The sequence below is a fragment of the Scyliorhinus canicula genome, chromosome 6 (assembly GCF_902713615.1).
Source record: "Scyliorhinus canicula chromosome 6, sScyCan1.1, whole genome shotgun sequence".
Lineage (NCBI taxonomy): Eukaryota > Metazoa > Chordata > Chondrichthyes > Carcharhiniformes > Scyliorhinidae > Scyliorhinus > Scyliorhinus canicula.
The window spans coordinates 197,706,679-197,720,706 of record NC_052151.1 but is presented as its reverse complement, the minus strand read 5'-3'; the positions used below and the strand labels follow the sequence as shown (position 1 = coordinate 197,720,706).

Sequence of the window (14,028 nt, the reverse complement as noted above, 5' to 3'; positions counted from 1 at the left end):
TGCCAACCAGAGAAGCACCCATTGATCCCCACTCTTTGCTTTCTATTAATTACCCAATCCTCTATCCATGCTACTACTTTATCCTTAATGTCATGCATCTTTATCTTATGCAGCAACCTTTTGTGTGGCACCTTGTCAAAGGCTTTCTGGAAATCCAGATATACCACATCCATTGGCTACCCGTTATTATAGCACTGGTAATGTCCTCAAAAAATTCCACTAAATTAGTTAGGCACGACCTGCCCTTTATGAATCCATGCTGCGACTGCCCAGTGGGACAATTTCTGTCCAGATGCCTCGCTATTTTTTCCTTGATGATAGATTCCAGCATCTTCCCTACTACCGAAGTTAAGCTCACTGGCCTATAATTACCCGTTCTCTGCCTACCTTCTTTTTTAAACAGTGGTGTCACATTTGCTAATTTCTAATCTGCCGGGACCACCCGAGAGTCTAGTGAATTTTGGTAAATTATCACTAGTGCATTTGCAATTTCCCTAGCCATCTCTTTTAGCACTCTGGGATGCATTCCATCAGGACCAGGAGACTTGTCTACCTTTAGCCCCATTAGCTTGCCCATTACTACCTCCTTAGTGATAGCAATCATCTCAAGTATATAAATGATTTGGAGGAAAATGTAACTGGTCTGATTAGTAAGTTTGCAGACAACGCAAAGGTTGGTGGAATTGCGGATAGTGATGAGGACTGTCAGAGGATACAGCAGGATTTAGATTGTTGGGAGATTTGGGTGGAGAGATGGCAGATGGAGTTTAATCCGGACAAATGTGAGGTAATGCATTTTGGAAGGTCTAATTCAGGTAGGGAATATACAGTGAATGGTAGAACCCTCAATATTGAAAGTCAGAGAGATCTAGGTGTACAGGTCCACAGGTCACTGAAAGGGGCAACACAGGTGGAGAAGGTTGTCAGGAAGGCATACGGCATGCTTGCCTTCATTGGCCGGGGCATTGAGTATAAGAATTGGCAAGTCATGTTGCAGCTGTATGTAACCTTAGTTAGGCCACACTTGGAGTATAGTGTTCAATCCTGGTCGCCACACTACCAGATGGATGTGGAGGCTTTAGAGAGGGTGCAGAAGAGATTTACCAGGATGTTGCCTGGTATGGAGGGCATTAGCTATGAGGATCGGTTGAATAAACTTGGTTTGTTCTCACTGGAACGACGGAGGTTGAGCGTGACCTGATAGAGGTCTACAAAATTATGAGGGGCATAGACAGAGTGGATAGTCAGAGGCTTTTTCCCAGGGTAGAGGGGTCAATTACTAGGGCGCATAGGTTTAAGGTGCAAGGGCCAAGGTTTAGAGTAGATGTACGAGGCAAGTTTTTTACACAGAGGGTAGTGGGTGCCTGGAACTCGCTGCCGGAGGAGGTTATTGAAGCAGGGACGATAGTGACATTTAAGGGGCATCTTGACAAATACATGAATAGGATGGGAATAGAGGGACCCAGGAGGTTAGAAGATTTTAATTTAGACGGGCAGCATGGTCGGTGCAGGCTTGGAGGGCCGAAGGGCCTGTTCCTGCACTTTTCTTTGTTCTTTGTTTGACTTCGCTCCATGGCCTTGCCCCTTCTTTCTCTCTGCAGCCCCACAATCCTCTGGGATTTCTGCATTCCTTTAATTCTGGTCTCTTCAGCTTTTCTGATTTTAATTTGCTCCACCAATATAGGGCTGCCTCGGCCCTATACATTGGAACTTCCTCCATACATCTCTCGGCCTCACTATCGCACCTTCCTCCATCAAGATGTACCCTTCAATCAAGCCTTTGGTCACCTGCTTATGTGTCTCAGTGTCATACTTTGTTTGTTCATGTTCCTCTGAAGTGCCTTGGGATATTTGATTACATTAAAGGCGTAACAAAAATAAGCTGTTGGAACAGAATCATAAAATTCCTATTGTACAGAAGGAGGCCATTCGGCCCCTCAAGGGCCCACTGACCCTTCAAAAGAGCACTCTACCTATGTCCACTTCACTGTTCACTCGCCTCACCTTCCATAATGTCACAACCTAACCTGCACATTTTTGGATACTAAGGGGCAATTTAGCATGGCCAATCTGCCTGAACCCACACACACATGGGGAGAACGTGCAAACTCCACACAGTCACCCAATGCCGGAATTGAACCGGCTCCCTTGTGCTGTGAGGCAGCTTTGCTAACCACTGTGTTACTGTAGTTGAAAGAAGAGGTTTCAGGTTGTGCGCACATTTTCGGAAACTTGTGAACCCTTTGCTGTATTATGGTGAAGCTAATGCCTGGATTAAATTAAACATGTTAACAGTGCTGAAACGGGAACTGATTAACCACTGTGCCTGGAAGATTTTCCTTGAAAGAAATCAATCAAATTATCGGTACAGTATCCACACAGTACAAAATAGATACTCCAGGGGAAGCCAAGTTGCTCAAAACCTGTAATGCCCTTGCTACATCGAACATGAAGATTTTGTCAATCTGTTTAAGTCCTGATCTTTGATATTCTGCAGTGCTCTCAATAATCGTTCAATTGATGAACAAATTGTACAAACTAACTTTAATTTTCCAAAAGTTTCCTATTGCTCAGCAGGCCTTGAAATCGGGCTTGGACAAAGTTTCACATTTTCCAACATTAAAATCATCCAAATCAAAGTGGCACGTTTGATGAATTCCCCCTGCAGCTTGTCCAGTCCCAGACTGAAATCACCAACATGTCAATCGTTAACCATGTTAACACTCATACACTCCATTAACCAACTCCTGCTTATTCTAATTATCTGTGCTCCTGAAAGAGTTTATCGTGCCGGGTATAGCATTAATAAATAATTGTCAAATATTTAATATTTAACTGTACTATGATTTTGTTTCTGATTAAATTGTTTTAACATTCATCCAGCCAACTTTCCAGCATTTTTGTACGGTTGAAATCATTAACTGTTTTCTGATTCATGTTTTTAAAGGCATTGCCTTTATGATTTACAATCTAACATTATATTCTTTCTTTGTTTTCCTTTTTCTATCCTCTTTCTCTTCTCCCATTGGATACCATGTACTGGCATTAGTGAAATCCAGCACTCTCTTGACAGGGCTAGGAGTGCTAGCACCAACTGTTTGAGACCAGATACTAGTTTACAGTCACCAGAACGCGACAGGTATATCCAACCCTTTATTGTCCTTGTCATCTGTGATGATGATCCCATGCTTTTTTCATTCTGACCTTGTAGGATTCCTAGATTTGTGTCATGTTCACACTGTGACAGTGTTTGCAATGTTTTCTGCCTTTTTTTTTTTGCTTAGACCAATCCTCCGGCCTGAACCATTTAACCTCTTGCCGTTGTTTGCATTCAAGTGCTTGTCATTCCAATAGTTTTGACCCTCCTTTCCTCTTCCAGTTCTGTGATTGTGCTTCGTTGAGAGCCTTTCATATGTTGACAGTGACAATGCTTATCAAACCTCAGTAACTAGAGTTTAAAAATCAAATAGGAATTGGAAATTGGAACTTCTTTTGAAACTTTTTCTAACATCGTATTGCCCCTGACAGTTCTCCTAAAAGAAAAAGTATATCATTCCTGTTTCTGCTGCAACATATTTAACTGATTTTCAAAGATATGTTTTAAATGATTTGATATATAACTGTACTTGGGAATGTTAAACATTCACTATTGTACTGAGCGAGATAAAGTCCCAGCCACTATTCTTGGTCTGCGCTTAGGTGACCTCAGATGAGGCAACAGAATGAAATAGTCAGATTTCCTGCCCCTGAGAGCACCTGTTAACCTCTGCTGGGAAGTGTTTCTGTGTCTGAGCATCAGGTGAGGACAGAGTGGGAGTATAATGTCCAGCAGTTCAATACCTCAAAACCACTCATGGTGATTGTCTAACCTCACAACTTCAACACCGCCATTTCTTGTCACAACAAAAAGTGTTAAGTGTGGTGACTGGGGCCCAGTGAAGCTCCGTGACAGTTTCCATGGGGCGCTGTGCTCTTCAACTCCCAATGTAACTGAGGCACAAGCCATGCAGAAATGGCCTGAAAGGTCACTGATCCAATTCGGCTCTGTTTCCCAACTGCAGGTAGGATTCCAAACACTTGTTGGATGTAATCCAAGGAAGTTTTATCACATATCCCGCACTGTCCTGGCACTACACTCCTGCCATTGATTGCTTAACATGTCCATCCTCATGGCATTTCACCATCACTGGCGTTACCACACCCTGGGCGAGTGCACGGTCAATTCCAGCCGCACTTACCCCGGAGTCCCAACATCAGTGAATTAACCAATAATTTGTGTTTTCCGAAGATCTTTAACCCGAGACTGCTCCAATGAGTTACAGAGTTATAAGGAAAACATTAACAAATTGTTTATTAATAACAAGAGGAAAATATGAATATATAAAGGGGCCTCACGGTAGCATGGTGGTTAGCATCAATGCTTCACAGCTCCAGGGTCCCAGGTTCGATTCCCGGCTGGGTCACTGTCTGTGTGGAGTCTGCACGTCCTCCCTGTGTGTGCGTGGGTTTCCTCCGGGTGCTCCGGTTTCCTCCCACAGTCCAAAGATGTGCGGGTTAGGTGGATTGGCCATGCTAAATTGCCTGTAGTGTAAGGTTAATGGGGGGATTGTTGGGTTACGGGTATACGGGTTACGTGGGTTTAAGTAGGGTGATCATTGCTCGGCACAACATCGAGGGCCGAAGGGCCTGTTCTGTGCTGTACTGTTCTATGTTCTATAAAGGACGAATAGACCAATGGTCTATTCACCTATTCCCAAAACCACCTCCCACCCTCCACCCAGACATACACAAGACAGACAAAGGTAAGGGTCGGAAACAATTGAAAAAAACTAGGTTTAAAGCGAAAAGTTTGCAGTGAGTCTTCTCTACTGTGGTTGTGGCCTCTGGAAATAGATTTTCTAGTTGGCGCAGTTCCATTTTTCTGCCACCAGAGGGAGCTAGGTAACGGATGTTAAGGTTAGTGCAATTCCGATTGTCGGCCACCAGATGGTGCTATACACAGGATCTTCAGAGCAATGTAATTCTGCTCTTCGACCACCAGATGGATCTTCCCTCTCCTCGTCAATTAACTGAAATTAAGAGACTTTCACTTGCCTGATTTCTTTGCAGAACTCTGGCAGTTTTATCACGAATGCTCTCGCCTTAAATTTCAATTTTGGAGCTCTTTGCACCCCTGAGACATGGAGTTAAAAGGTTACCGACCTGTGAAAAACTGCTGTCAATTTCCCATTCAAAGGATCTCCTTTCCAGTTCTGATGGCTGGCTGTGTCCTTTTGAACATAAAAGTCTCCACAGCTTTAGCTAGAATGCCTCTTAAAATAGTCTGGCAAAGAGAGAGAGAAATAGAGAGAGAGAGAGAGTTTTCAAGCTTCTTGCTAGCCGGCTTTCTTCACAGAACTGAAACAAAAGATGACCCACCTTTTTTTGTAAGTTTCTGACTCACTCTACCAATCCCAGGCAACAATAGGAAAAGGCCGGGAACTCTACATTCACCAATTCACCGCTTGCCAACTCTACATTCGCCACCTTCCGACGCCTTCCCGTGCCAGCCTCCCCGGACAGGCGCCGGAATGTGGCGACTAGGGGCTTTTCACAGTAATTTCATTGAAGCCTACTCGTGACAAGCGATTTTCATTTTCATTTTCTATAAAATTGACATCACCGGTTCTGCCACAGAGCCGCAAAGGATGGTTTGGGTCAGTCCATCAGAGCCGAGGTGTTCCAGCTCTGTCTAAAATCTGTAGTTTAACAGAAATCAGAATGGTGCAGTAATGCTGTAGCAGCAAACCAGAAGGCAGGCAGCAGGTCAGGGATAAAAAGGGATCACAGGATAGACAAGAAGTTTTCCAACAATGTCCAAACACTGGTCAATTGGAATGCAAACAAGCACTTATTTCGCCTGTAGGATGATTCAAGAATGCCCGATCTGCTACATTTTTATACAAACAAAAGTGTTCATAAAATGTTAGTGTCTCAAAATATTTTGTTGTTCAAGAGATTAATGTTTAATTCCTATGGCTGGACAAGAATCCTGAAGGATTGGCAATCATACTGAATGGGTTCAGTCAGAAGTACCTTTATGCAGTTAGCAAGAAGAAGAATTTGAACATTTCTGTATCACTGCTGTTTGTGAAATTTTCTACTATTTAAACACTGCTGTCATCACTTCAACAACCATCCAATATTCAGCAGCACAGATTAAATTACTTTGCTCCTTACATTGTTGTAATAATTCCAGTAGACGCAGGCTAAAGGCAAAGCAGATTTATTTCCAAACATAAATTAAGCCACGGCTGCAGCTTACAAAACAAATGTCCCGGCCCCAGACTATAGGGATCTGCTGTTCCAGGTCGGGGTCGATATTTAATTCCCGCTGGTGAGCTATTGGGCAGGTGGCCACACGCTCAACACCGAAACTCATATTCCACTAAGCCCACGTGGAGATCAATCCGCAATCCCCTTGGTCTTCATGAGGATTATAATACTTCTCAAGAATCTTCATTAATGCTGAAGATGAAGCAGAAACTTCAGTTTGTTTCGCTTGTCACATTTATTTTAGCTGAGGGAATGTTTGCTAGTTGAGATGATTTTTGGGGTTCATTCATTGATGAGATTTGGACACTGTCATTTCACCTTGATTTTGATTCCAACTTTTTTTGATGATCCAATGTCTGATGTTCCCTGATTCCTGGGAATGTTTTGTGTAAAATAAGTTAGGACAGCCTGAATCCAGGGGCAAGATGGTCAAAAGATCGGTGGCGCCCCGACATGAGAGTCATTTACCTGCACTGACGAGCTCAGTTCGTCGGAGCAGGAATTATGTAAGTGCAGCTCGGCAGGGCATTCCCAACAAAACAACATGTTAGATAACAGGGCCGTTCCTGGCACTGCAGGTGCCGAGAAACACCCCACTATCTGCTTGTTAAATTGCGCCTTTACTCTGTATCTAACCCCGTGCTGTACCCGTCCTGGGAGTGTTTGATGGGGACAGTGTAGATGGAGCTTTACTCTGTATCTAGCCCCGTGCTGTACCTGTCCTGGGAGTGTTTGATGGGGACAGTGTAGATGGAGCTTTACTCTGTATCTAACCCCGTGCTGTACCTGTCCTGGGAGTGTCTGATGGGGACAGTGTAGATGGAACTTTACTCTGTATCTAACCCTGTGCTGTACCTGTCCTGGGAGTGTTTGATGGGGACAGTGTAGAGGGAGCTTTACTCTGTATCTAACCCCGTGCTGTACCTGTCCTGGGAGTGTCTGATGGGGACAGTGTAGAGGGAGCTTTACTCTGTATCTAACCCTGTGCTGTACCTGTCCTGGGAGTGTCTGATGGGAACAGTGCAGAGGGAGCTTTACTCTGTATCTAACCATGTGCTGTACCTGTCCAGGGAGTGTCTGATGGGGACAGTGTAGATGGAGCTTTACTCTGTATCTAACCCCGTGCTGTACCTGTCCTGGGAGTGTTTTATGGGGACGGTGTAGAAGGAGCTATACTCTGTATCTAACCCTGTGCTGCACCTGTCCTGGGAGTGTTTGATGGGGACAGTGTGGAGGGAGCTTTACTCTGTATCTAACCCCGTGCTGTACCTGTCCTGGGAGTGTTTTATGGGGACAGCGTAGAGGGAGTTTTACTCTGTATCTAACCCTGTGCTGTACCTGTCCTGAGAGTGTTTGATGGGGACAGTGTAGAGGGAGCTTTACTCTGTATCTAACCCTGTGCTGTACCTGTCCTGGGAGTGTTTGATGGGGACAATGTAGAGGGAGCTTTACTCTGTATCTAACCCCGTACTGTACCTGTCCTGGGAGTTTTTGATGGGGACAGTGTAGAGAGAGCTTTATTCTGTATCTAACCCTGTGCTGTATCTGTCCTGGGAATGTTTGATGGGGACAGTGTAGAGGGAGCTTTACTCTGTATCTAACCCTGTGCTGTACCTGTCCTGGGAGTGTTTTATGGGGACGGTGTAGAAGGAGCTATACTCTGTATCTAACCCTGTGCTGCACCTGTCCTGGGAGTGTTTGATGGGGACAGTGTGGAGGGAGCTTTACTCTGTATCTAACCCCGTGCTGTACCTGTCCTGGGAGTGTTTGATGGGGACAGCGTAGAGGGAGCTTTACTCCGTATCTAACCCCGTGCTGTACCTGTCCTGGGAGTGTCTGATGGGGACAGTGCAGAGGGAGCTTTACTCTGTATCTAACCATGTGCTGTACCTGTCCAGGGAGTGTCTGATGGGGACAGTGTAGATGGAGCTTTACTCTGTATCTAACCCCGTGCTGTACCTGTCCTGGGAGTGTTTTATGGGGACAGTGTAGAAGGAGCTATACTCTGTATCTAACCCTGTGCTGCACCTGTCCTGGGAGTGTTTGATGGGGACAGTGTGGAGGGAGCTTTACTCTGTATCTAACCCCGTGCTGTACCTGTCCTGAGAGTGTTTGATGGGGACAGTGTAGAGGGAGCTTTACTCTGTATCTAACCCTGTGCTGTACCTGTCCTGGGAGTGTTTGATGGGGACAATGTAGACGGAGCTTTACTCTGTATCTAACCCCGTGCTGTACCTGTCCTGGGAGTTTTTGATGGGGACAGTGTAGAGAGAGCTTTATTCTGTATCTAACCCTGTGCTGTATCTGTCCTGGGAATGTTTGATGGGGACAGTGTAGAGGGAGCTTTACTCTGTATCTAACCACGTGCTGTACCTGTCCTGGGAGTGTTTGATGGGGACAGTGTAGAGGGAGCTTTACTCCGTATCTAACCACGTGCTGTACCTGTCCTGGGAGTGTTTGATGGGGACAGTGTAGAGGGAGCTTTACTCCGTATCTAACCCCGTGCTGTACCTGTCCTGGGAGTGTTTGATGGGGACAGTGTAGCGGGAGCTTTACTCTGTATCTAACCCCATGCTGTACCTGTCCTGGGAGTGTTTGATGGAGACAGTGTAGAGGGAGCTTTACTCCGTATCTAACCCCGTGCTGTACCTGTCCTGGGAGTGTTTGATGGGGACAGTGTAGCGGGAGCTTTACTCTGTATCTAACCCCGTGCTGTACCTGTCCTGGGAGTGTTTGATGGGGCCAGTGTAGAGGGAGGTTTACTCTGTATCGAACCCTGTGCTGAAACTTGTTCCAGCAGAAGTAAACTGCATTCAGTAAGGTTAAAGTTGAAGTGAACCGGGGATGCGTTCCAGTTGGATTGAGTTAAACCAGTAAACATGTCAACTGGTTCCACTAAGATACCAATGACCCTGCCAGGGGGACAAGCAGGGATTGGCTTCCAGTTATAATTTCCAGCTATTCCAGTTACAGTTAGTTAAAACCCGTTGTGACCTGTTATTTTCAGTCAGACCAGTTGGTATTCCTAACTGGCTTTAACTGATTTTCCTTGATGAAGGTGTCTGATTCACCTTGCTTCCAGATCTCACCCACCACTAATTGGACAGAGAACCTGTTTCCATGACAACTAACTGGGCACCCCAGTCAAAATCCCCCCCCCCCCTCAACAGGTCAGTGACTGTTTCCCCCGAGGGGTGAGTTCGAGATCCGTAAAGAGATACAACTCCACTTCCCCAAATGCCCACGACAAAGCTAAAGCTCAGCCTCAAGGTGTGAGTAGGTTTGTATTCTAACACAATGCGGATATTACAGTGCTGCTCTTGGCATTATGTTCTAAGGCAGGGGGTGATTACAAGCCTTTGTTATGCATCCTCGAAGAGTTTAATGATGGTGCTCAGTTCCCAAAACGCACAATAGTTTCCTGCTCTTATCACCCATCATCTTGATGGTTCCAGCAGTTTAAGCATTTTTTCCCATCACACCTCGATCAAAATTGGATCTAGATTTGTGTAATTTTAAATCTTAACATTTGGCTGCCAACTCCTCCCAAAAGTTCTCAACGTTCAATAATTCCATCTTGCTCCCTCAGAATTCTTCAAATGGCTGAGACTTCAGTCTCGAAACCCGGAAATATCTGGTCACTGTATATTTGCGCTCATGGTGTGGAATTTATAGTTTGAAGACACGTGTGTGGGGAATTATTAGTATTGATTTTTATTTGCACCACACTAGCAGATGGATTTAACTGTGTCCACACAAACAAAGGGAAGAGTGACTGTACTGCATACACCAATTTGGATGTTCTTTTAAATTGTACAAAAGTCACTCGGGTCCCAAGGTGATAGCACATTTCAATAAGGTAACAGAAAATGTTGAAAAAACAGTACCACTACGATTAAAACTCAGTAGAATGTCATTATGATTTTTAGCATCTCTTCTCTGCTGCCTTATAACAGAACTAATCATGGGAGCAATCTCTTATTCAGCTTTTCTCAATGGTGCCAGTGCTGTGTCTAATTTTCAGATCATGGATCAAGGTTTAATCCACTAAATTCCTACATGGTGGCACACACATGTATTGTATATCTGTGCTTTGCATCATGATACCATTAAGACCAGATAGGTCACAAATAAAATAATCAATGATCCTACATAGGGTGATTCCTTACGTTTTAAGGTAGATCTGGCTCAGGGCAGACTCCAGCAACTCCAATTTACAACATGAAAGGGTTAGTGGAAGAATTAAAAAGTTGCGACCCATTACACTGAGCAGCATCGGACTCCACTGCCAGATTGTCAAACAGATTGCTGACACTCATTGCCATTGCAAGAACAGCCCCTTGGCTGATGCACTGGAAGATTGGTAACATCCTGTGCCCAACAACCCAAAAGACAAGGAGATCATAGAATCATAGAATTTGCAGTGCAGAAGGAGGCCTTTCAGCCCATCGAGTCTGCGCCGGCCCTTGGAAAGAGCACCTACTTAAGCCCACGCCTCCACCCCATCCTCGTAACTCAGTAATCCCACATAATTTACAGATATAATTAGCAAATATAAATTAAAATGGGTATTTACTGTGTGACAAACATCTAAGTAGAGTGATCTATTCCAGAAAGAATAAACTCCAATCTCCTAGTACAGGAGAAGAATTCCACAGATAAACAAGATATACATTAAAAACATAAGTCAGTTCCTATGAACTCACTAATTACCATCTGTCACCATAGTAAAGGCTTCTCTTCCTCCAACGTTCTGTGGAGTTTTTATTCTTCGTCGGCTGTGCTTGATCCTTGAACAGAGCAATTCCGAAGCAATGAGCTTGTGTGGAGATGTGTGATTTCCTTTGAAAGGCAACATTTGGCTTTAGTCTGAACAGGTGAAATGCATGGAAGCCATCCAGAACTTTCTGAGCACTGACCAAGCTACAGGCACCCTGGCAGCTTCTTCCTCCCTCACTCTTAGCTGCTTTCAATTGATCACTTTTATTACGCTTTACACCGGTGACAGGGCTGTGATGTTTTCTTGTATTGCTCAGCGGTAAACAGCCAACTGGAACAATGCCCCAGCTAGGGAATGGTTTTGTAACATGTGATGGTGATCTGTTGAGACACAATCTATCCACTGAAAAGAACAACTGGATGTCAAGCTAGTAATTCTCTTCTGAATGCTTTCCTTGTTCCCTGGCTGCATTCTCTGACAGCTGTCACTTTGGGTCAGCCAGTGTTTTGGGGGCCTTTTGCTGTTACCAGCCTGACCATCCAGGGCCTCGACTTTAGCAAGCTTTCTGAAACCTTTCGATTGATTAATCCATAGACTCCTTTAATATTTATAGTCTTACCCAGTGATCATTGTGCACAAGACTAAATTTCCACTGACCCATTCACCCAATGAACAATCACACTTGCATACTTCCAATACAGATAGACAGGTACTTTAGGCAAAGTTTGTTTGAAGGAATAACAATAATACTTGCATTTGAAAATTAAAGACAGAATCTGGTGGTAGGAATAAGCAAACACAAAGTGTCACAAAGAAAGTAGACATGGAGAGCCAGCTTGACTGCTTTCAAACTATCTGAGCCTTTCAACTCTTTCTTCTTCTTCCATGATATGTGGGTGTAGCTGGCTGGCCCAGCATTTGTTGCCCATCCCTAATTGCCCTTGAATGGAGTGGCTTGCCACACCATTTCAGAGGGCAGTTAAGAGCCAACCAAATTGCCGTGGGTTTGGACTTGTATATAAGCTAGACCAGGTAAGGCTGACAGAACCAGATCGGTTTTGATGACAATCTATTCATGTTGACCATGACTGAAACGAGCTTTCTATCCCAGATTATGAATTGAATTTAAATTCCTCCAGTTTCTGTGGTGGGATTTCATCATAGAATCCCTATAGGTTTTTTTTATAAATTTAGAGTACCCAATTCATTTTTTCCAATTTCGGGGCAATTTAGCATGGCCAATCCACCTAGCCTGCACATCTTTGGCTTGTGGGGAAGAATGAGCAAACTCCACACAGACAGTGACCTAGAGCCGGGATCGAACCTGGGACCTCGGCGCCGTGAGCCAGCAGTGCTAACCACTGCACCGCCGTGCTGCCCCACTAGAGTCCCTGTCGTGCAGAAGAAGGCCATTCAGCCTCCCAAGTCTGCACTGATCCTCCAAAGGAGCACACTACTACTTATGCCGACAACCCCACTCTATCCCCAACCCCCACTCTATCCCCAATTAACCTTTTTTTTTGTACACTTAAAGGGCAATTTTATCATTGCAAATCCACTTAACTTGCAAATCTTTGGACTGTGGGGGGAAACCAGAGGACATGGGTAGACACGGGAGAAGATACAAACTCCACAGACTCCACTCCACCCAAGGCCAGAATTGAACCCGGGTCCCTGCGCCATGAGACAGCATTGCTAACCACTGTGGTGCCCGATGTGTGTCTGTGAATGTATGTGTGTGTGTGTCTGTGAATGTATGTATGTGTGTGTGTGTCTGTGACTATGTATGTGTGTGTCTGTGACTATGTATGTGTGTGTCTGTGACTGTGTGTGTGTCTGTGAATGTATGTGTGTGTGTCTGTGAATGTATGTGTGTGTGTGTCTGAATGTATGTGTGTCTGTGACTGTATGTGTGTGTGTGTCTGTGAATGTATGTGTGTGTGTGTGTCTGAATGTATGTGTGGCTGTGTCTGAATGTATGTGTGTCTGTGTCTGTGACTGTGTGTGTCTGAATGTATGTGTGTCTGTGACTGTATGTGTGTGTGTGTCTGTGACTGTATGTGTGTGTGTGTCTGTGAATGTATGTGTGTGTGTCTGAATGTATGTGTGTGTGTGTGACTGTGTCTGTGACTGTATGTGTGTGTGTGTCTGTGACTATGTGTGTGTGTCTGTGAATGTATGTGTGTGTGTGTCTGAATATATGTGTGTGTGTGTGTGAATGTATGTGTGTGTGTCTGACTATGTGTGTGTGTCTGTGAATGTATGTGTGTGTCTGTGACTATGTGTGTGTGTGTGCCTGTGACTGTATGTGTGTGTGTGTCTGTGAATGTATGTGTGTGTGAGTCTGTGAATGTATGTGTGGGAATGTATGTGTGTGTGTCTGTGACTGGATGTGCGTGTGTGTCTGTGACTATGTGTGTGTGTGTGTCTGTGACTGTATGTGTGTGTGAGTCTGTGAATGTATGTGTGTGAGTCTGTGAATGTATGTGTGTGAGTCTGTGATTCTATGTGTGTCTGTGAATGTATGTGTGTGTGTCTGTGAATGCATGTGTGTGAGTCTGTGAATATATGTGTGTGTCTGTGAATGTATCTGTGTGTCTGAATGTATGTGTGTGTGTGAATGTATGTGAGCTTGTCTGTGTGTAAGTGTTTGTGTGTGTGTGAAGTGGTGTGTGTGTGAAGCAATTTGTGTATTTATGTGAAGGACCGTGTGTGTACATGCAAAAGGATGTTTGAGTGTGTGCGCATGTGAAGGTGCATGTGTTTGTATGTGAAGGTGTGTGCGTGCATGTGTTTGCATGTGAAGGTGTGTGCGTATGTGTGAATATGTTTTTGTGTGAAGGTGTGGGCATATGTGTGAATATGTTTTTGTGTGAAGGTGTGGGCATATGTGTGCGTGTGAAGGTGTCTGTGAGTGAAGGTTTGTCTATGTGTGAAGATGTGTATGTGTGTGCATTTGTGTGTGTGCCTGTGAGTGTGTGTGTGTCCTGTGA

At 44.6% G+C, this 14,028-nt stretch overlaps 1 protein-coding gene across 36 annotated transcripts in view; it reads left to right on the top strand.

The window, feature by feature from the left end:
* The window catches only part of LOC119967772 (regulating synaptic membrane exocytosis protein 1-like), a 1,070,524-nt gene that overhangs the window by 756,690 nt on the left and 299,806 nt on the right, over nt 1–14,028 (top strand). For 30 of the 36 annotated variants that reach the window (XM_038800731.1, XM_038800737.1, XM_038800741.1 and 27 more), the window contains one exon: nt 3,050–3,138. The exons of 2 other annotated variants lie outside the window; for them this stretch is intronic. In XM_038800731.1, coding sequence (XP_038656659.1) covers nt 3,050–3,138 — 89 coding nt within the window. Of the gene's footprint in view, nt 1–3,049; nt 3,140–14,028 lie in introns of those variants that run through there. 4 more of the 36 variants (XM_038800744.1, XM_038800735.1, XM_038800752.1 and 1 more) reach the window with 2 other exon arrangements.